Consider the following 24,419-nt stretch of genomic DNA (forward strand, 5'->3'; position numbering starts at 1 on the left):
ACAGGTCACCCAGGACAACCCAAAAACAACAAAACAACCATACAGTGTAACAGTGTACAGTTTAAAAACTGCGTATCTTGCACATGACTACCTACGTCTCGCTTCCATCTCTTCGTTAAGCATCCTGATTGCTTGAGCATAAAAACTATTACTGAAACGGGTGGTGTGAGATTTGATGCTCTGGTAACGTTTTTTGGATGGGAGGAGATAGAACAGGGAATGGGCGGGGTGACAGCTGTCCTTTAAGATGTTCTCTGTCTTTTTCTTACAGCGTGTGTTATAGATTGTGTGTAGCTGTGGTAATTCTGTGCCAATGATTTTGGCAGCTTTCTTCACAATTCTCTGTAACTGTGTACTGTCTTGAACAGTCACGTTACCAAACCACACTGTGATGCATCCTGTCAAAACACTTTCTATGGTACAGCGATAGAAATTAACAAGAGCCTTGGTGTTCAGGCCAAATCTCCTGAGGCGCCTCAGAAAGTACAATCGCTGCTGCGCTTTCATAAGGATACCTTCGCTGTTTTGAGACCATGTGAGTGAGTTTGTTATGTGAACACCCAGGAATTTGAAACTGTCCACTATGTCTACAGGTGAACCATTTATGGTTAAGGGACTGTGATTGACTTTAGACTTCCTAAAGTCAACGATGATCTCTTTTGTTTTACTAACATTTAGAGAGAGATTGTTATTCTGGCACCATAGGGTTAGCTCTTCAATTTCCCTCCTATAGGCCCTCTCATCATCGAATATTCATTTTGATGTACCATGGCTGTGTTCTTGTACCAGAACCAAGCAACTGTCGACTTTTCTTCCATTCTGATTGCTTTGAGGGCATGTCAGAACAACAGGTGCCTCTAATTGGCCTCGGATTGGCCTGGCAGTGTTGGCGAAGCTACCTTGAAAGTGTAGCTTACTTAACAGGGTGCAGAAGGCAGTGTGAAACACAACAAGTTAAGAACCAATATGGACTACCCTCCTGCCACCCTCAAAGTACCAGCCAGACCGTGGCCAGACTGCTATGGTGAGCTACGCTTTCAAAGTAGCTTCCCTGACACTTGGTCTCGCAGCCTTTGGCTCTGTGGCTCGCTGCCAGATCAGCATGAGGATCCAAGAAGCAAGGATCTGTGATTCAGGGACAAGAGCTTATTATTCTGATACCCAACCCCCCCCCCCCCCCCCCCCCCCCCCCCCCCCCCCCCCAAAAAAAAAAACTTTTCCCGGCGACTGAACTTGTTTGAGTAACAAATCTTGCTGCTCAGTCAGCAACCAAGACTAGGATCCAATCTGCACTCTGAAACTGCATCATTAAGGGGTGTGTGTGTGTGTGTGTGTGTGTGTGTGTGTGTGTGTGTGTGTGTGTGTGTGTGTGTGTGTGTGTGTGTGTGTGTGTGTGTGTGTGTGTGTGTGTGTGCGTGCTTGCGTTTGTGTGTGTAAGCAAGTAAGTGTAGGAATCTCTGTGAAAAATACCAGATGTGGGTTTTGACAAGATTCATTTACATGTAGATACAGCATGTAGCTACACTACATGCAGACACAGTGAGACAGTGTACAAACTGTATAAACCGCACGCACGCACGCACACGCGCACACACACACACACACACACACACACACACACACACACACACACACACACACACACACACACACACACACATACACATACAGTAGATGCTGACAAGCACAGGTTGGAATCTGAAAACGGGGGGGAATGAGATTATGCACATTGCATAATCATAAACTGACATCCCCCTGTAACTCTGAGGGAAACAATAAACTCTCCTGGCAAATATTTAGCCAGCATGACATTAACAATGACACTGATAAATGACCACAATTAAATAACGCAGCACACACAGTATCTGCTCCACATACAGTAACATCCATCCTGTCCCATGTCGGTCTAAAGGACACTCAGTTGCTGAGACGGAGATTTAAATTGAATTTAAACCTTGCATTCATGCTGCCCAGTATCACAACATTCATATTTTATGTCCCCATGCTGTCAGGCAGAAACCAGCTAACTCCAAAATGTCATTTGCAGTGTTGGGTGTAAACAGCGTTACTGTAACGGAATTCTTTTTGGGGTTAACGGAGTAATCCAATGAGTTAGTTTGGCAATTTAGTCGTTTCATTAATAGTTACCATTTCCCAAAATAATTACAGCGTTATTTGGTGCATTTAAGTCAAGGCTTATATTTCCCTGTTCTTTCTGTTGCCACAAAGGGAAAATAATCCATCTGGAATGGAACATTCTGCCTAATGAGTACTTTTACTTTTGATACCTTATGTACATTTTGATGCCAATACAGTCAAGTATATTTTGAATTCCAGACTTTTACTTGTAACTGAGTATTTCTAATTTGCAGTCTTTTGTGTCGGCCACATGCACGCTCTTGTCGGCTTCCACAACAATTTAGTACACACACAGATGACAAAAATCACACCCGTGTGAACTGAGCGGTGGTCGGGGGGGAGGGAGGGGGGGGGGAGGGGTGCCTGTGGGGGGGGGGGAGGGAGGGGTGCCTGTGTGTGTGGGGGGGGGGGGGTGTGGGGGGGGGGGTGGGGGGGGGGAGGGGTGCCTGTGGGGGGGGGGGGGGGTGCCTGTGTGTGTGGGGTGGGGGTGTGTGTGTGTGTGTGTATTGCAGTTGATGCTCAGGGCAGGCTAGACTCAACAGCACCTCTCTGGTCACCCAGGGTACTCAGGCTACACCAGAGGCTACATACAGACAGACAGACACACACACAGACACACACACAGACACACACGGCCACGCTATGGAGACGGTGTGACCACCGCTCAAAAAAAGCCCTGCAGATTTGTAACGGGGGGAAAAGATACGGACTGGGTGTCCTGTTTCTACAGCCCTGCTTGGGACAGACAGTCTAATGGAGGTTTAATGGTGACACTCGGCTGATGGGTCCACATTGCCAGGTTGTGCTCTCTCTCTCTCTCTCTCTCTATCTCTCTCTCTGTCCTCCCCGGGTTTTTAATGGCCATGTCATGGAAATCATCCACTTCTGGAAGGGCTTCAGATAATCTGTGTAAACACAAGATGCACAAAGACCCCTAACAGTGCTGGCTGGTGCTCCTAAAGCCTTGCAGCTGCCACTTTGCTAAGTCCAATTTCCATTAACCGACAAGACCTGAACATATTTTGCATGTTAATTTTCATCATTTCCCCCATGCAGCCATGTCTGCTGGTCTGCTCTCAAAATAATAATTTCCTGGCCTGAATGTTGATCTGCTCTTCATGCAGACCCAAGGCCAGAGAGACAGAGAACAGCTTCTTCACTGGAGAATTATCAGTCACATTGTTGTTGTTGTCTGGGGCCTCTGGAGCTGTGTGAGACAAACACATTAAACACTATACTCCTTTCTCCTGGACTAGTCTGCTCGCCCAATCAAAACAGGCTATGCTGTTTGACTGTATCCACTCAACACACAATTGCCTCGCCTTGCGCAACGGAGTAAAAAAGCGCTTCAATACGGAATTTGTGTCCCATTTTGATGATAATATGAGTTCACTTTGATACGTTTCATGTCCATCCATGCATGGATCTGTTCAACTCTCTGACTTTTACCCTCTCTCTACACTGCTAGACTAGTAGTAGTCAACGCAATTATGAAGCGTTACAAATGAGGCGGCTCTCCCCTACATTGGTGTAGCCGAATTTAATATTCTTTGTTAGGCCAAAGAAAACGACAAGTAACAAAGCTTAATATTGAAATATTTAAATTCTAGTTCTATCATTATTTTTGTTCCATGTGTGCGTGTGTACAACATTCAAACAGTAGGATTGCTTATATTGTCATGGGCAGAATCATTCTCTCATTATTATTCAATGAGGCTGGTTGCAGTCGAATCTATAATATTAACGTCAAAACAAAAGCCTTATTAAGGGAGAAAGGATCGCTTTAGGCTATTCTATGAAGTCCAGAGGTAAGTCATTTTCGGGTTTTGTCCACCCTTCACTCTCCCCCCAAACGATAAAGTAGACTTCAACTCAACTTTTTACTGAGTAGAGACGACTTGCAGAAACCACAAGTCGTTAAGTAAGCAATTTACCCCGAGTGAGAGGACATTATGCTCTCATAATGTCCGCAGTGAGGGTGTTATCGGACGAGGCGCAGCCGAGTCCGATAACACCCTCACTCAGGACATTATGAGAGCATAATGTCCGACCCCGAGTGGTAAATAGCTTTTCTACCACTTTTTCCCGTATACATGAAAGAAAACACATAGTTGTAACTTGCAAGGATCTTAAGTTACAATCATTATTGCCTATAAAACTTCCGCGAGACAGCAGATAGTTCCACCAACAACATCTTCTACTCACCAACAGATGGCGCCAACTCCATACTAATCCATGCGTCTAGCTTACAGCTAAGCTAACGTCAGTTAAAAGCACCGTTCCGGCCGTAAATAGAGGCTGTTCGCTTCCAGAAAGGCATAGGTTCAGAGAAAAGGGGCTTTAAAGTTGGCGGATTGCATTGGATCCAAATAAATCGGCGACGATAGTACGCACGTTAGTAAACATAGGACCGCTGCGACCTTCATTTGTTGGTTGGGGGAAAGGTGTTCTACTACCTCCTGAAGTCCCCGGATGTACACTGAGGCGCATTGATCTCGGACACACAACTTTGCGGCAGTTGTCCTCTCATAACCTCCGGAATTTAGCCAATCAGAATCCAGTATTTGAACACGTGACTCGAAAAAGTGGTAGAATGCCCCATAACACACGGAGGAAGTTGCTCGGGATAAGGAAATCTTGAAGTCTCAGTTGGAACTGTTACCCCCGTGACCCGATTCCGGATAAACGGTTGAAGATGGATGGATGGATGGATGGATGGATGGATCTCAAGGTTGACCATACACACACTAGACCATATACACACACAAGCAACTTGAGTGATATAATTCCACTCTCACACATGTACACGCACGCACGCACGCACGCACGCACGCACGCACGCACGCACGCACGCACGCACACACACACACACACACACACACACACACACACACACACACACACACACACACACACACACCTTGACGGCTCCTTCTGCAGCAGACACAGACAGCTGCTCTGGCAGGAAGTAGTAACTACCCAGCATGCCTCTGCAGTCTGCAGGAGCAGACTGCAGTGTGTTAAGCCTCCAGGGACGTAATCGGTTCTAGTTGTAGGAAAGATGTGTGTGTGCGTGCGCGTGCGTGTGGTGCGTCACACTCAACCATGGCTGTAGAGTACGGGCAAGTTGTTCCAGCACAAAGGACTAGTGGTGTGAAAAAGAATCGATTCAGCAACATATCGCAATTCGTCCGTGCTCGATTCTGAATCGATGCACCTACTGTAACAGCGATATTTTCTCCCTTCCTCTGTCCATCTTTCCTTCCTCTCTTCTTTCTCCTCTGTCCGTTCCCTCCTCTGCAAACCCCACACACCTCTGTGGTACAGTAAATACAGTGTCTGCCAGGCACGTGCACGCATAGACATCAAAGGGGGCTTGAGCCCCTGCCCTTTCATCTGTCTGTAAAAAGTGCCCTTTCCAGACCATGAATGCAGTTTTCACTATGGTGAAAGAAATGCAAAATGCCCTCTTTCCATGCCATACCTGAAGGCAGCATTCAATAGAATTCAGGGGCGCTGGAACTCCCAAATCCCAAGGGGAGCTGAGCCTGGAGGAGTTCATGCGTGCGGCCCGGCCGCACGCCGAAAAATTCACGTTTTTTTATCCGGTTTTGGGTTATTTTTATTACGGTTTCGGGTGCTTATTCCCAGCACAACGGTGTAACAAGGAGCTATATAGTTACTAGTTATTTTAGCACACAGTGCAACACACAGCACCTATGCACACACACAGTCACTCACGCACACACTACAAAATTGTAACAGTTTTCTACTGTTTTTTATTCCCCATATACAACAGTGTTAGTTTGCAACAATGAGCCTATAGACAGTTTCTAGTTCTCAAATAAATAGACTTTGTTGTGCCATCAAAGCGGGATTTAAATTTGACTTCCCTTCTGACCGGAAGTGGCAAGGTGACCATGTGATTAGGTCACCATGTGATAATCAAATACCTTTTTTCAACATATTTTATTCCCCAAAGTCAAATACATTATTGTTTTAATATAGCTCTGTGTGTGTGTATATATAGGCTTATTAAAAATAATAATAATAATAAAATAAAAAAATCCCCTCCCCACCACCAGGGGAGCTGCAGCTCCCTCAGCACCCCACTTCCAGCGCCCCTGATAGAATTGCCTCGTCCAAACTCTCCTGAACTTGAATGCAGCATCTTATGCTGCATGAAAGAATTGCCTTCTCTGTGTAGAAATCCATGCCGTTACGCCACATCTCCAGTATTGACTTGATTATGCTTAGTTCAGTGTGGTTTCACACATCGAAAATAGCTGACCTCCAACTCCAAGCTCACAAGTGTGAGCTTGGAGGTCTGCTATTTTCCACCAAAAGGCCCTTTCGGAAATTTCAGCCCCTGCCTCTCTAATTTCTCTGCACGTCCCTGGTATGGTTTCTGCTGTATGAGTGAGCACATCCTTGTGTTTTCTTCCACTTGTCGCGGCAAGTCTCAGAAGCCTGAACACTGAAGCCAGCACCACACCTCGCCCGGTAGGGCTGTCACAATTATTACATAATCGTCTAATCGTGATTATTTGACATAATCGTGATTATTTTTCATAATCGTCATAATCGTTTCCATGTCAAAAATAGTGGAAATAGCAGATCTACAAGCTCACAACGCGTCGCAATGCGACGCGTTGTGAGCTTGTAGATCAGCTATTTCCACTATCAATGTTCTTTTTTAAGTATAAAGTTGTCAAATATGTCAGTAATCTCTTTGTATATTTAGCTTATGTGTCATATCTACCATGTGTAACTTCAAAGCCTAAAAGCCAAACAGAAACGTCAACGACAAAAACACTAGCGACATCTGCTAGGCCATTAATTGAAACAGGAGCTTCAACGAGAACCGGACCCCTTTTGGGGGCATGGTGGCGCAGTCAGTAGAGCTGTCGCCTCACAGCTAGAATTCCTGAGTTCGATTCCCGCCAGGGGACGCTGGGGGCGTGTTTCCTCCTCCGCGTCATCAGCGCCCACACCCTAGGTGGGGTTGGCGAAGGGGCCTTTCTGTGTGGAGTTTGCATGTTCTCTCCATGTCTCCTAGGGTAGGTACCCTCACAAAAACATGCCGTAATCCTGGTCTCTATACTGCCTTCCCCTGGCTAGCCAGGGCTCCCCAGGCGTGGCAGAGGGAGGGAAAAGGCCCACCCCCACCTGCCTCTGATCTGCCTACCAACTTATGTTTCTGTGATGCACGTGGAAGCGATGCACGCGGAAAAGATGCAGATTCCCTTGGTACCCCGATGCATATGCCCCATGCAGAGCCGATGGAGGCGTATACCTTTCTGTCTATGCTGCAGACCGCAGGCTAGGGTTTACAATAGGAAACGTTATAACCCGACTTAAGTTGAGTTCAGCTGTCAACGCATGGATTTGATAACCTGTGTAGTAAATGTGTTAAAACCCTCCACTTGCCATGAACCAAATTGGTTATCACGCTGTCCGCCTAATCCGTGTGATCATGTAATAGCTAGAATTCCCCTCCGTTTGACATCTATTCACTCCTAATGTGATTATAAAAGTGACTTTCCCTTGTATTCACGTCTTGAAACTCAATTGTCATTATTAGTGTTCGTCACCTCTCTGTTGTTGCTCTCTGTGTGGCCACAGGTGTTACGTGGATGACAAAGTGTCCAAGGTGGCCTGGCTCAACCGATCCAACATCATCTTCACTGGTCAGGACAAGTGGTCCCTGGACCCCCGAGTAGACCTGGTGACCAAAGGACAGCTGGAATACAGCCTACGCATACAGAAGGTACACAGTACTACAATATGACCTTATAAAGATCAGGGCAGAGAGCAGGGACATGCTGGCCATTGGGAAAAGCGGAACAACTCCCGAACGGCCGGTTCATTCCCGGCCGGTCCAGGCCTGCCATTAGGAAAAAAATTGAAAATAAAATGTCGGCCTTCGTTCCATTTTGGGGGCTGGGTGGCCAACAAAGTAAATTGTCACTGTCGCGTAGAAACCTTGCATCTCCAAGTTTCAAATGTATACATTTTTTCGCAAAGCAAAGCCCTGCTTCATCATATAAGGCCGTTGCACAAAAGTAGTGAAAACAGCAGATCTACAAGCATTTTTAAAATGATAAATACAAAACAAACGGTTTTGGACATACAAGGTTTCCACCCGACACTTGTCATGTTCTGAAATGGCAAATCTTTGAGTAGCAGCAGTGCTATAGAGAGAGATCTCTCTCTATAGCGCGCAATGAGGGCCTCTCCAACTCTTTTTCCCGGGCTGAATCAGGGGCCCAGCACGTCTCTGGCAGAGAGTGTGTTACATCTTTAGATGTTTGTGTCTTCGCTGTGTGACGTGATGTTTTTGCAGCCGTTCTGTAGCACTGCTGTTTCAGACATACGGAAGCGTTAGCTGTATGCCTGGTTCATCACCTGAGAAGAGAAAATCAATGATGATGATGATGATTTTGAGTGTTGTAAAGATGTAATGTAAAACGGCTGACATGGTGATTATAATGGTTATTATAATATCTCTATCAATAGTCACGGGAATTAGGATCATGAGCTGGAGTGTAGGCTATACAGTGTGTGCGTTGCCGCTCACTAGCGAGCCTGGCTCCTTAGTCGAGTGGTAACATACCGGTACACGCCATCAGATACACGCCATACAGTACATACTGTATAGGTCCCGGGTTCGCCTCCCGGCCGAGGCTACACAAGTACTTGAATAGCCTTTTGGCTCAGATTTTGAAAGGACCCTATAGTGAAATAAAATAGGTATCACGTTAAATATTAACTATGATAAAGCGGACTAACGCTAAAGGCTTGAATGTCTTCTGAGAAGATTATACAACATCTTTTAAACCAAAATGACAATTATGGTGTATTGTATTGATGTAATATTTCTTTCCTCTCCTCTCCTCTCCTCTCCTCTCCTCTCCTCTGTGTATTTCTACAGGTGAATGTCTATGATGAGGGCTCCTACACATGCACCATACAGACCAAACAGCAGCCTAAGACCTCACAGGTCTACCTCACTGTACAAGGTAATGTCTACCTCACTGATCCTCAACCTCAACCCTTTTTCAACCCCACTTTGATAAGCATTAGGCCACAGAACCCCATTTGATACCATTTTCTAATCTCTGGGACCCCAATGTACATCAGTGTTCCTTTCACTAATACAAATGGAACCAAATGGACTTGATATTATCTTAATATTAGACTAATTAACCGTGATTAAAAAGTGATCATGGCCTGTTGGATGTGTGTGAAAAGACAGGGGACAAGTTCAACTTCATATGTATTTGTGGTCGGCATAGCTTGCACGTGGCATTATTAACTTTTTTTTACATGGCAAAATCTACCCTTGTGTCTAAAGGCTTGAACACACTGTACGGTATTGCGTGGTCGGCGAGTGAGTATTTCACTCGAGTGACTTTCTTGAAATCGTCATAATATCGTTGTGGTTTACTTCTCACACTATGAGATTGATCACCGACAAGGGATCACACACTGCCAGATATTTCACCAGGATGCATCCCCGAAACATATATTACATATATAGCCAATATTACATTTGTTTTTATTCTAATGCATGCACAAGAACGATCAGGGCGCTAATGATTTTCTGTCTCTCACCGCACGTGCACGCACCCACACACACACACTGCACACACACGTGCGCGCGAGCGCGCGCACACACCCACACCCACGCGCGCGCGCACACACACACACACACCCACGCGCGCGCACACACACACACACACACACACACACACACACACACACACACACATAGCTAGAGCGACACATAGCTAGAGCGAGCGCACTGCACACCTGTTCGATGTTTTCATAATAACACCAGCCATGCTGCTGCGTGGTTTTATCAACATAGCAACCTCTTTCATACTGATGCTGTATGATGATGTCCAGCGACAGAGCCAAATATCAATTGCTAGATGTCTAGAAACGCTCTGGAAGAAATCGCCAAGCGCTATAATTGCGGGCAGATCTTCTCGCAGTGCTTTTCACACACAACAAGCAAAAACTCCGGCGAGCAAAGCCCGATCTTGCGGCAGAAATGGTCGGCGACAGCACATTCGGCTCAAAAAGTCGGGCAGTGTGTTCGAGCCTTTAGTCTGAATTGCTAATTTCTTGATGCGATGTGAATAGTATGAAATTAATAAATGGTGTGGTATAAAACAATTCTATAGGCAACAATTCTTTCAGTCATGCCATTCATTAATATAAGGTATAAGATTATGTTTCCTTAATCTTGTAGCCCCCTTCACATGACACTGCAGTGTTCTATACGTGACCAGCAATAGCTCAAATGGAAGAATAAAACAACTTTTCCAGTAGCAACAGAACAGCACGGTGTGTACCTGGGTTTGGAGACGAAAACATCCCTGGTGAAAGCCCAGCTAATTAAACCTGGGTGTCCCGTCTGAATACGGACATGTCCGACATGGCACCATGCTTCACTTTATTTACCAGGCTGTGGGATTAATTTAATGTGGTGTTTTAGCTGTAGCAACTCATAATGTATCGTTGTGGGAACTGGGGGACGTGTGCTCTGTGACCCAGCACCATGAAACCTTCTCTACACAGACAGGATAAAACACCCAGGGGAGCAACGCAGCACACAGAGAACTGCCACAGTCACCGTCTACACAGACACAGAGGCAGGATATACTGTGGTTAAAGGGGAAAACCATCCATTTCCAACATTGAACTACATGTCATTAATATACCATAGTGTTGTGTGGACATAGAACTGGTGGATTGGTTGTGGGGTTTGGCTTGCAAAGTACACTTTGATGATGTCATCAAAGTGTACCTGTGCTGCTCTGTTTGCTGTACTGACAGAACATACAGTATGGATTCACACACTGTGAAAAGGGGAGCTTGTTCTCAATGGTCCTCCCTGAATGAATAAAGGTCAAAGAAAGAAAGAACAAAACGAGTCTGAGAGTTAGATTGTCATTCTTTCTCCTCTCTTCTCCTGCTCCCCTCCTCTCTCTCTTCCCTTATTGTTCTTATTTTCATCACTTCTGCCTCTTCTCTGCTCCCTCCCATCCTGAAAAATCAAAGATCTACTAGCTACCTGCATACACATGAGTCATGACATAATAAGCAGCAGGTATATGCAGTATATCTCCTCTCCTCTCATCTCCTCTCCTCTCTTCCCCATTTCATAGGGAGTGATCAGACTATATCAATACGGCAGCATTTGTTTAATTTCAATTTATGAGTGTATATATCTTAAAATCAGAGCTTCTTTGTATTAATGTACAGTCAGAGCTGGGCTGCTCAGACCAAAAGACCTCTCCCTTACGTTTTGTAGTGGGGTTTTGCAGTGGTGCTTGTTGTTTTTGAGAGGTGCAGAGGGGAAAGAAATACCAATTGGATTCTGTGTCACTTTAATCTAGTTCCCTGTGGCCTATGCATCATTCTTGTCATTAACACCCCCCCCCCCCCCTTCATCTGTCATAATATCTGGAAGCACATCTTCATTTTGGTCATGTGACTCCAGCCATAACTCTGGATATCCTGCAGCTTCATTTAAATTCTGTTTGGCAAGACGGTGCCTCTGGTGTCACTTGGTGTTAGAGAGATGGCTTAATCTGTGGCCGTGCGCGCGCACGCGTGTGTGCACGTGTGTGAGTGAATGGTCACACACTATGCGTGAGATTACATGCATAGTGATTTTTTTCCGTGTGTGTGTGTGTGTGTGTGTGTGTGTGTGTGTGTGTGTGTGTGTGTGTGTGTGTGTGTGTGTGTGTGTGTGTGTGTGTGTGTGAGAGAGAGAGAGAGAGAGAAAGAAAGAGGGAGAGAGGGAGAGAGAGAGGTTACAGGAAGGAGCAGGTATAGTGTTTTTAGACCGTGCCATTAAGCTTTCTCCTGATGTCTGCAGAATTATGATATAACGAAACCCTTATTTATGGTAGTGAAGTGCAAAATGAGAGTGAAGGTTTCCCTGTTTTTTCTATTTGTTGTCTTTGTCTGTGTTATGTTTTTATTTTCCCATTTTCATCATATTAGTAATGCTCTCCTATCTGCATATGTTGTAAATTATACTTCATGGCCCACCTACGGTACACCACCACCTCATTGTCATCCTCAATGATTGATTACAACTGAATGGCTGAGTTGCATTAAAACAGAACGAGTCAACATTTCTCCCTTCCCCGTCTCTCTCTCTCTCTATCTCTGTCTCTGTTTCTCTGCCTCTCTGTCTCTCATCCTCTGTGTTATTCTGTTTGTTTGTTATTCCAGTGTGGGAGTGAGTGATGGTGGGGCAGCACCATTAAATACTGCATTTAGATGAAAAACCTGCTCTGCTGCTTTGGAACACCTCACACGCACGCAAACACACTTAGTTAGTATGGTTGACCTAACAGGGCAACCACACTATAGTACTTACTTGTCCGACTTTCTTCTATCTTTCCATCTTTCTTTCTTAACAGATACACTTTATTTTGCCGCTCTACTCCTCCCTAATCTATATTAATCTGCACAAATGAGACACAAATAAAGAGAGTAATTCCCAAAGCAGCCGCGAAGGCTGAAATGTAGCCCTGACAAGCAAATAGCATCCCGGAGCTCCAGTGCTATTTGCACTTGTTTAAAATGGTAATGTCATTCCTACATTTGGCTCCAACTCAGCCCCATTCTATGCAAATGAGTCTCGTTGCAAAAACAAATGTCCAGTTCACACACAGACTTTAAACTCTTCGTGACAGCTGTGATTGTGCAGGAGTGTTTTGGAGCAGATATTTCCACCCTCCAGTAGAGAGGTGCCAAACTAGTTTTAACCCATTAAGACCTGGAATTATGTTTTACTTTAGAAAAATAGCAGATATACAAGCTCACAGCCTGGCATAATGACTTTGCAAATCAGCAACTCTCAAACTCACAACACAAGTAGGTCAGGAGTGGCTTATTGTCGGTATCAGCCGGTAACACATGGGAGTCTATCCTTGTTACAATGCGCTAGACCCCTGGGAGATGGATTGCTGAGTTGGAGCGCCACACTTACCATCAGCTCCCAGTACTTGCCACACCCAAGCCATGCTACTCATGCACTGAGTTGGCCGTGCCCGGGATCGTACCCAGGACCTTGTGGGCCAAAGACGAGAGCTCTACCGACTGAGTTACGCGGACACCAAATTCGTGAAGTTCTCCATTCTTTTCGAAATGTGTTCGGGATTCTTTGGAAATGTTAGGGATCACATGTGTTTAAATTACACCGTCAATAAAGCTCCCTTAAACTACAACAACCCCAGCTGACAGGTCCATCCTGTAGTCGTGGATATGGCGTAAAAGGTGACACTGTCTATGCATTGTATGCACTCCTAAATCATTTTTCTTGTTTCCCATGTCTCTCCAGTTCCAGCCGTCATCTACGAAGTGTCAGAAGACATCACCGTGAACGAGGGCAGTAACGTGACACTCAGCTGTCTGGCCAGCGGCAGACCGGACCCTGCCATCACCTGGAGACTACTCAACCCCTCAGGTAAGGCAGGGAAAGGAACCTTTGTTTACCCTCAAATCAGGCACCCCGGCTGGCCAGGGGGAGGCAGTATAGAGACCATGATTATACTGCATGTTTTTGTGAGGGTACGTACCCTAGGGGACAAGGGGAGAACATGCAAACTCCACACAGAAAGGCCCTTTTTCGCCAACCCCACCTATTGGGTATGGGCACTGATGACGCGGACTGACAAACAGGGATGTCTGGTCAAAACAGATGTTTCTTTAGTACAACGGTGCATGGCCAGAGTTTCATTAGTACAACGGTTTGATTTTTCTGTGTAGTTTTGGCAGGCTGTCTTTCCTCTCTCTCTCCTCCAGAGTGTATGGTTTTAATCCAGGGAGGTAGACGTCAGGGTAGGACCACTGAGAGACATAATGATGCCTGCCAGCCTGCTGTCTCTCTCTGCCTCACATTACTGCACTCACCCTGTGGCCATGGTGGCGCTTCACTCTGACACATTTCTGTTGTTTACTTGAATTCGCTGGTGTGTGTGTGTGTGTGTGTGTGTGTGTGTGTGTGTGTGTGTGTGTGTGTGTGTGTGTGTGTGTGTGTGTGTGTGTGTGTGTGTGTGCGCGCCGTGTGCGTGCGTGTGCATTACCATTCCTGTGAAGGCACACTTTTTCCCAGAAGTATAATCGAATGTTGAGAAATAGACTGGGATTTGGGTAGTTGGGCTTGCAACTCTCTCTACAGAAATATTCAGGTTAGAGAATATACAGAGGCTTTAGGGGTTTCAGGTTTGAGTTATATGCCTGATTTACACTTTTCTTTGCCATATCTACAAGCTCACAACGCGACAGTGTGTGTGATGCATTGTGAGCTTGTAGAACTGATATTGTTCTGATATTTTGGGCTATTCTCAATGCCATACTAAAATGTACATTTTCTCAAGTGTAGCGATACAAATATGTTTGTACTGTATGTGCATGGATTGGGGTGGAAATCCAATCAAATATATGCTATAGTGAGGGGAGGAATGTTGCCGAGGTAGTGTTGATTTTGACAGCAAATTTTGATTTAATTTTAATCATAGTCTTTTGAATAAAATTCCATGTAGTTGTTTGTCATATTTTAGTCATTTCAAATGTTGTAGCTTTAGTCTAGTTTTAGTATAAATGTATTTTGGTGGGCCGTGATGGTGTCATAATGGCTGAAAATAGCCGATCTACAAGCTCACAACGTGTCATGCTGCTATTTTCCCCAGAGCGCTACCAAACATAAAATGACTTGTCTTTTAGTTCTACTGGATGTCTTCTCCACCAGTCCCTCCCTAACGTTTTAATCTAGTTTTTATTTGTTGACGGAATTGTCAATACATTAGTCCCAGTTTTAGTCATCATAGATTTGTTTTTTGTTTAGTTTTTATCTAGTTTTCGCCAGTGAAAAAAAGGTAGTCGACGTCATAATTTTAGTGGACGAAATCTCCACTATGCAGAGCGGTGTGTGGGTAGAGAGAGAGACATGGAGACAGAGAGCAGGACTGACAGTGTTTTGTTCCTGAGCAGGCGGCTGCATGTGCCGCTCCGGTCTGCGTCCTATCGTTTCCTCAGCTCAATGAGTGGCAAATAAACATCTGTCTGGGATTGTGTTGTTTCAGAGAGCTGTCAGCTGTGTGGCAGCGGCTGATGGAGCGTGAACAAACAGAAAACGCTCCCTTTGTCCTTCTGAATGACGGTGAACACTGGAGGATTTACTCCACTGATATGTTGCTGTTAAACACGAAAGGATTTAGATGATACACGAGAGGAACACGCGACTGTCTCCGGGAGGCACACGTCAGTCCGACCAGTGATGTATTGGTCCGGTCACGCGGGTAGTCGCCGTCCTGTATCTTTATTGAGCAGGGTCACGCCTCTCACACGCATGGACATGCAAACAACCCCAAAATCACACCTCGACAACATTTACAAACGCTTTAGTGTCACAGCAGGAGCGTATCGATATTGTGACAATTTGTTCGATGTCCCATTAGTTCGACGCTGGTGACTGCTAACCTGGTGAAATGCTTACCTGCCGGTGCTGGAGAATGCTAAGGGTCGATTCATTCTCCACTTTTAGAGCCTAATTTATTTCAGTGTGGCGTCATTCAGAGGATACTCCTGTAGAGTAGATGTGATGTGATGTGATGTGCACATAACATCATTGAATTGAGCGTCCACCCAAACATTGAATCACTGATACAACACTGAATCCGACGTCTCATTACTCCGACTACGTGGCTACGCGTTAGGATTAGGGTTAGATGCGTGTCGGAACAACGCGAGGCACCCTACTCCATAGTGCAAGGCATGCATGACGTGATGTGATCTCGTAGATCGTCTATTTATGCCACGTCTGCGTTAACCTGCTGTATGATGAAGTATAAAGTAGGGCGTAAACGGTCAAAGAGGTGGTGCCATAGTTTTGTACTTGTTCTGTTTTGTATGTGTCTGTGGAGTTAACATTACTCTAACAGACTGCCTGGTGGGGTTATAATATGCAAATGTAACTTCCCTGTGTATTTTTGGTTTCTTCCTGAAAGCTGAAAGCCTCTGAGTCAAAATGCCCATTAAAAAAAACACTGATTTGATGACATCATAAACTCATCCCCTCCCCTTTTACCATACATCCAACACTGTGGGTGTGGCTAACTTCAGATGGGTCACCACAACCAGGCATACTTTTGAACTGGTGGGTGTGGCCACATAAAAACATAATTTTAACACTTTATGTACACTTATTTGGAGAGAAAAAAGTCTTCCTCCTCGTATAAGGGGGGGGGGGGGGGGGGGGGGGGGGGGTCTATCCCTATGGAATTTATGGCATGCATGTGCAAAAGAAAAACAACAACACACACATTTTAAATATTGATTCGATGCTCATATTAACCATAGGAAGTATTACGTTTGTTTTTATTTTTATTATTTATTTATTTTTATTTATTTTATTTATTATGTCTTTCCCTGAGATAACACATGGACAGCAAGGACAGCTTTAATGTAAATTCATGAAGTTTGAAACACTAAGGACTGCTGAATCCACAGAGGTGTTTGGGGAAGCCAGGCGGGGAGGGTGACATGATGTATACAAATAAATGATGTATTTGGTGATCAATCCTCAATGTATTTATCTGAATCTGAATGCAACAGCTCAAGGCTAATGACTCCTGTGTGATCTAAATAAACCAAAAGGAAACACTTGTGAAAAACATTTTAAATAGTTAAAATAGCCGACCTACATGCACAACGTGTCATTGTAGATCGGCTATTTTAAGTATTTTCAAATGTTTATCAGCAGTTAAAAAAAGGCAAAGAAGTTTAAGTATTAGTAGCCTCGGAAACCCAGGCATTTTATTTTGGCGATAGGAAGAAAAAAAGGATTAGTAACCCTAAACTATTATAATTATAATATTATTATAATATTATATATTATAATATGTCCCTTATTATAATAAGGGTTAAGTCATGGATGAAAGCTGCTGCATATGGTACTTAAACCCTCTATAATCGGAAAAACCGACCTGTAAAGAACATACTTGATACTGTATTTTTTCACTCTCTACCAAATCTCTTTGCCAAAAAATAGCCAATCTACAAGCTCACAATGCGCCGCAGAGCCAAATGCCAGATGTTCCGCCACAGGATAATGGACGTTGGGTATAGTTTGATTATCGCCATAATATCGTAAATCACAACCTTTTTGGTCACAATAATCGTGACATGAAATGTTCATATGGTCCCATCCCCAGTTGAGAAACCTGCCTCACAGGGGGCACGGTGGCGCAGTCAGTAGTGCCGTCACCTCACAGCTAGAAGGGGACACTGTGGGTGGTGTGTTCTCTCCTCTGCGTCATCAGTACCCATACCCTAGGTCAGGCATGTGCACAAATAGACATCAAAGGGGGCTTGTCTGTAAAAAGTGCCCTCTCCAGACCATGAATGCAGTTTTCACTATGGTGAAAGAAATGCATGCCATACCTGAAGGCAGCGTTCAAGAGAAGTGCCCTGTCCAAACTCTCCTGAACTTGAATGCAGCATCTTATGTTGAAAGAATTGCCCTCTCTGTGTAGAAATCCATGTCGCTATGCCACATCTCCAGTATTGACTTGATTATGCTTAGTTCAGTGTGGTAACAAGCACCGAAAATAGCTGACCTCCAAGCTCTGGAGGTCTGCTATTTTCACCAAAAGGACCTTTTAGAAATGTCAGCCCCTGCCTCTCTAACATTCTCTGCACGTCCCTGCCCTAGGTGGTGTTCGCAAAGGGCCTTACAAAAAAATGGGTTACAAAATCGTGGGATAAAAAATATATAAAAAAAAAAAAAACTAGAAAATGAAACCTGCCTCACCACTCCACTGCACATTTTCTCCACAGATCTCAGGCACAATGCATTCCCCTGCCTAGAATACATATACTGTCATTTCATGTTACAGTTCTATTTGGTGTGACTGTAGAGACATAATTACACATCTCTCTGTGAATTACCAAGAGACCTGCATTGTTGACATTGTGGGACCAAAACTGAGGATAAAAAGAAAAAAGGAAAACAAAGAAGGAAGAAAGAAATCCTGTGTAGCCATAAAATGTAGCCGTTGGTTGTCATTGTTGTTTGCTTTCACAGTAAAACTACAGCAAAATACAGTTTTTTTTAATGTATTTATGTATTTATTCATTCATGTATTATTTGTTGTGGACAGTTTTTTTCTTTCTCTGTTGCTGTTGGTAGTTCATGGCAGAGTTCTGCACAGGTACGATGTTGACAACCCGTGCCCGCCCCGCCCGTCATTAATCAGATCCAGAATCAGACCCGTATACCTGTGATTATATCAAAATCAAAACCCGTTTCAGGACTCTGGTTCATGGGCCAGTTCCCACCTGATGTTGTGTGGGAGTTCCTTCTGCTCCAAACCGTCCTGAATAACTGCTTGCTTGCAAAGCGTCTTAAGACTAGGAGGATTCAAGTCCAAGATGTACAGATCATCAAGTGAGTAGCAGTCCCGTCCTCCAAAGAGGACGACACGATCTCCCACCTTGCAGCAGCACATCTCACACCACCCTGAGCGTGGGCCGTTCCCCTTTGGCTCAACCTTCTTCCAGGTGAAGGTCTCTGGAATGAACTTCCACAGATCTCTGAAGGTCTGGTTCCACTTCCCGTAGCCGCCGAATATGTGCAGCTCTCCATCGTAGGCAAAGGCTGAATGGAACCTGCGTCCTTTTGGAAGAAGCTGTGTTGAAGGCGTGCTCCGCCAGGAGTCAGTCTCTGTGTCAAACACTCTGACGCTGTTGTAGTATTCAAACGGGCCCTCCCAGCCAATTGCCGCCGTCCAGACCGGGCCCCTCCAGCCCCCAAACACAAACATCTTTGTCCCGATGATGGTGGCAGAGTGACCTGATGAGACCGGCAGGGGTGGAGTGCCTCTGGTCTTAATCGAAGACCAGACCATTGTGGTGGTGTCCAACTTGTACGTGTCATTAGTGTATTTCCTCCCTGTGTATCCTCCATGGATATACATGAACCTCCCCAAGACACAGGCTGAGTGGTTGTACCTACGCCCTGGAACAGTACCAGAGACGTCAGCCTCCAACCATATGTGGCTGTTGACGTCGAAGGCGTAGAGCAGGTCGCAGGAAGGATTCCCTCCCCAGGTGTAGATGTAGTCTTCTATCAGCACAGACGTGTGGCCGTAGCGCCCGGAAGGGCTCGTCACCGGGGGCAACGTCATCCAGCGCAAAGACACTGTGCTGAAAACCTTCACTTCAATGTGATCACTTTTGTCCTCCCAGAATCCAAAGCAGTAGACCTCCTGCTCCACTGCCACAGCAGCATAGTTGTATGCTCTCGGTGCTCCGTTCTGATGCACCGCCCAGTGAAACATCTCTCACACCGTAGAGATCAAGTTGTGTTTGTAAAGTCTTGCTCTGCAAAAATAATGGAGTCCTAATGTGCGGGCTAACGCTTACAGTGGCTAACAAGTCACACAAAAGTTTGCAAATCCACAAAGCTGATGAGTTGGGTTGGGTCAATCAAGGAAGATGATTATTGTTGATGATTACTGTTGATCTGCCTGATATAGAAAATGTAATCCCCGCTCTACGCAGTCTGTTCAGCACTGTTGATAGATAATGAACGAAGCCTCTCTCTACAGGAAGTCAGTTCCGTAAGTAAAGTTGCTAAAAGAGGTTTTCTTTAATCACGATTTATCTTTAAAGGACACGGTCGTGACATCGACGCTGTGACGTTGTTGCATATTGCTGTCATCTCGTAGAATACCCAATGACGATGTGACATCTGAGTGACTTCTGGATGACGTTGTAGCGTTGTAGCATAATGTAACAACGGCTCACAATAATGTAATAATAAAAAAAATCACACCCAATGTGAAGTGAGCGGAGAACGTGTTTGCATAACGTCTTCAGACTAGGATATAGGTCTAGGATGTAATTGGTGATGTAATACAGGCTACACACACACATTGCTATGGCAAAACACTGAGGAAAAACACATTGCTATGGCAAAACGCTGAGGAAAAGTGGCTACAGATACACGCACACCCCTCAAAAAAGAAAGCTGCAACTCTTGGAAATTGTACGTGTGTTTGAACTGATGCGAGCCGCTAAGGAATCTGCTGGGAAATGAATTCCGTCTTACCATTTATATTAGATATTGTGATGTCAAGTGGAGCATGACCAATCCGGTCTGAATGGACATTATATTGTCCAACATCCACTGAACTCGGTTGACTTTTGGGGTGTTGGGGTTACAGAAAACATCCAACAGAAAAGGTTACAAAAAGGTCCATTGGGATTTAGAGAAAAGGGAAATAAAAATAGGTTTACTTTAGGTGACATAAAAGTTCTCAGATAGTCTGGTTGCCTATAGCAACCACACTAATATACACATGTTAACCCTGATGATGAACATTTTGGTAACACCTGCTATGCATCCTATCTATGTCCATAATGCATAACACTTGACTAGATGCTTGTAACACTAGAATATTTATAATGCGTTATAGGATGCATATCAAGTGTTACTAAACATATAAACCATTATTTTAGTCCAGTGGTTCTCAACTATTTGTGTGTGTGTGTGCGTGTTTAATTGGAGTATAAGTTAATATAAGTACCTCACATTGTACATAGTAATACTTGCCACCACTTCCATGTGTGCTTGCAGTGTGATTGATACAATGGATATGCTTGACATTCTCTCCATAACAAGTCCAATCTTCACCTTGTTAAGGAGATAGGTGTTGTGTGCATGGCTAATTAACCTGCCATCTCGTTAAGCTACATGAGCCTCAGCCCCTGTGGTATTGTCCTGCTCTAATTAAACGATTTCCTTGACATTTATTTTGTACAGATATCTTTTGATGCTAATTGGCACGGCACCACGTGCATATAGTCTTGTTCTTCTGATTTTCGTTTCTTTCTCTTTAAACAACAAATATGCCTTGTGGGGGTTTATGCTAGTAGTGGACTCGCTGAAAGGCGTGACCAGTGTGTTATACCAAAAATGTATAGGTCAAGTTTATTCTTCTAAAAGAAATGGCCGACAGTACCAGGCCCGGCGCTACCGGGGGTCCTGGGGGGGGCATTGGACCCTCAGTTGCAAGTTGTGCCCCCTCAGTTTATATATGTAAAGTCAAGAAAACAACACAAATATTGGCTGAATATTATTATTATTATTATATTTTATCATTATAAAACTGGCATCTGTTGTAGGTATAATAGATAATAAAAAGAATGTTCATTATTACTAGCCTATATAAAAAAATATGTGCCCCCTCACAATTTTCAAAAGCCCCCTTAGTCATTTCATCCTGCAGCCGGCCCTGGACAGTACAAAGGCAGGGCCCTTAGCCAATGAGGAGCAGCGTTCTTGGTGACATCACCACCAACAAGTGCGACCTGATAACAACAACACGTGGGCTCGAGACCAGTATGTTATATCAGTATGTTATACCAAAACATACCAAAGCTGAAAGGCGAGACCAGTATGTTATATACCAAAACTTTATATGTCAAGTTTATTCTCCAAAAAAAAAAAGAGTGACTGTACAAAGGCAGGGCCCTTAGCCAATGAGGAGCAGCATTCTTGGTGACATCACCACCAACAATGCGACCTGATATAAATAATAATTACAACTTGTGGGCTCGGGACCAGTATGTTACTGTTACTGTATATCAGTATGTTATACCAAAACTTTATAGACCAAGGTTATTCCCCTCAAGAAAATAACAGTACAAAGGCAGGGCCCTTAGCCAATGAGGAGAAGCCAAAGGGTATATCTTTGTGCCCATACATGGTGTTCCATGCGAGCCCACACTGTTTCGTAGGAACATTATTTCTAGTCAAGTATAATAACACCTCTCCTCCTCCTCTCTGCTTCTCTGAGCAGCGGAGCGTCTGGATGGAGAGGAGTACCTGGACATCACAGGCATCCTGAGGGACCAGGCGGGACGCTACGAGTGCAAGGCCAGCAACGCTGTGGCCACGCCCGACGTCAAATATGTCAACGTGGTCGTCAACTGTAAGACATGACACAATTGGGCTGTATTTTGATTGTCTTAAGTACCAGCTCTAATGGCTTAACGTAAAGGCCTGTCCATGCTGTCTCCAACCACCGAACCTTTCGTCAGAGAGTTCCGACTTTCCGACATGCAGCTTTCCAAACTCTAATTCGGGGTAATGCTTTTCAGAAGATGCGAGTGACGTCATTTTGTAGTTGAACCAGACCTTTCCGACGAAAAGTCCGGTGGTCGGAGACAGTATGGACAGACCCTTAAGTTAAGGCATAAGAGCTGGTACTTAAGACAATCAAAATAGAGTCCAAATGTCAACATGGTCATTAACTGTAAGACATGACAGGATGGATGGATGGATGGATGGATGGATGGATACCTGACAGACAGTAGGCATGCCATGATTCACGAAACGATTCGAGTCACGATTCAAGGTTCTCGTTTTTTTTTTTAAACACAAATTTAGATCATGTTGAGCTGGTCATTTTAAGTACCTGTCAAGTCAAAAAAGTGTGGGCACCCCTGCTGCAGATCCACTATTTTCACTAGTATTTTCGAATTGGGGGCTTAAGTGGTAACTATTTTCCACCTATATTTCTTTCTGAAATCACGCGACTGACTGAGTGACTGACTGACTGACTGACTGACTGACTGACTGACTGACTGACTGACTGACTGCACATTTGCTTATGCCCAAACATGGCAGCAAGAGGTATGCCAGGTTGAAATTGGACAAGTCTGTTTGTGGGTTTTAATAAATATTGAAGCAATGAAATTAACAGAGCTTGTTAACAGCATCCATTAGAAGTCTCCAGCAGTCCCCTTGGCTCCTTGTTATATCCATCTTTTGTCACATCCAATGTGTGTGTATATTCTGTTGTTTTTTTGTTTTGTTTTTTTTTGTTTTTCAAAACTGTGGGGCCCAAACTGGCTCAATAGCTCCCTCTCCCACTCAGGCCAAGGTGGTACTGCAGCTGAAAATGCTCTGAAAGCCAAACAGAAATGACAGGGGCTCTGTATATTCAGGAGTGATAATTTAGCCTCAAACCTTTTGAAAAACTTTTTTGGGACATAAACAATATGATATAAATGATTTTTAAATGCATGCTTGCTGTGTCACCTTTAAGTGGTTAAAAGTGTCTAACAGTGGTGTGACTACATGTGCCCAGATCCTCCCTCCATACAGAAGACCAGGAGCACAGAGGGCCAGCTGGGTCGCATGGGCATCCTGCAGTGTGATGCCAGCGCCGTGCCAACACCTGAGTTTGAGTGGTACCGAGACGACAAGAGGTACAACCACTCGTGCGCACTCACGCACACTAGCGTCGACTTAGGAAGCAAATTGTCCATTTGGTTTTAGTCATAGTCTTTTGAATAAAATGTCATTTAGTTTTAGTCTAGTTTTAGTCGACTAAATATCATACGATTTTAGTCGACTAAAATCTAGAGTTTCCCCAGGAAATGTGAGGTGAAGTGAGACACAATGACAAAGGGTTCAGGATTGTGGGGCCCCCACAGAACCAGGATCATCAGAGAGTACTCTACCTAAACAATGTCTCTCAATAGAGGAGGCTGACCATCAAAACCACTCAGTAGGTCAACACTGCCCTCTGGTGGTGAGCTTTCATAATGAATTATATTATCATGTGGGGGAACAAAAACGTTTTCCTGTTCACAGTGTGTGATATGAAATATACAGTAATGCTGTGGTCTCATGTTGTCCACAGTAATGTGTTTATGTACTGTATGTTGGTAGCTGCCACAGGACAGCTTTGTAAACAAACTAATATGTGACTGTCTTCTTAAACCTGACAATTCATGCAACACACAATGATGTGTGAGCGATGAACTGTTTGTTACATATCTTAAACAAGCATGACATTATGAAGATGTGATTCTGAGGCATTCGTGTATAAAATATCACCGTAATCCAAAACACACAAGCCGTACAGTAGTAGGAACTACAGAGGCTGCTTGAGTGTTTTGCCAAATATCTATGTGTGCCAAGAATTCAGAAAAGAAACAAAAAGGTTACAACGAGTACTGAGTACTGAGTAGAGAGAGAGGTTTCAAGGAAGTCATCCCAAAACCTGGAAAAGGGCAAATATTCCACGTCTGCACCAGAGATCCAGCTGGATCCAGATCCTATTTATCTGTTGGGGGGGATGCGTGGTGAGTATCTGGGTCTGTTCTTGGCACACATGAGACTCCAGCTCTAAACTGTATTATAAAAAAACAAGGGAGCCGTATATCATAAG

General features: G+C 44.4%; 1 protein-coding gene across 1 annotated transcript in view; it reads left to right on the forward strand.

The window, feature by feature from the left end:
- The window catches only part of LOC308290226 (limbic system-associated membrane protein-like), a gene marked incomplete at its 5' end in the record, with an annotated part of 46,770 nt that overhangs the window by 8,243 nt on the left and 14,108 nt on the right, over positions 1-24,419 (forward strand). The window contains 5 exons of the mRNA XM_080732001.1: positions 7,724-7,909; positions 9,074-9,161; positions 13,511-13,636; positions 22,038-22,169; positions 23,331-23,451. Coding sequence (XP_080588127.1) covers positions 7,724-7,909; positions 9,074-9,161; positions 13,511-13,636; positions 22,038-22,169; positions 23,331-23,451 — 653 coding nt within the window. The remainder of the gene's footprint in view (positions 1-7,723; positions 7,910-9,073; positions 9,162-13,510; positions 13,637-22,037; positions 22,170-23,330; positions 23,452-24,419) is intronic.

Source organism: Nannobrachium achirus, assembly GCF_963921795.1.
Source record: "Nannobrachium achirus genome assembly, chromosome: 8".
Classification (NCBI taxonomy): Eukaryota; Metazoa; Chordata; class Actinopteri; order Myctophiformes; family Myctophidae; genus Nannobrachium; species Nannobrachium achirus.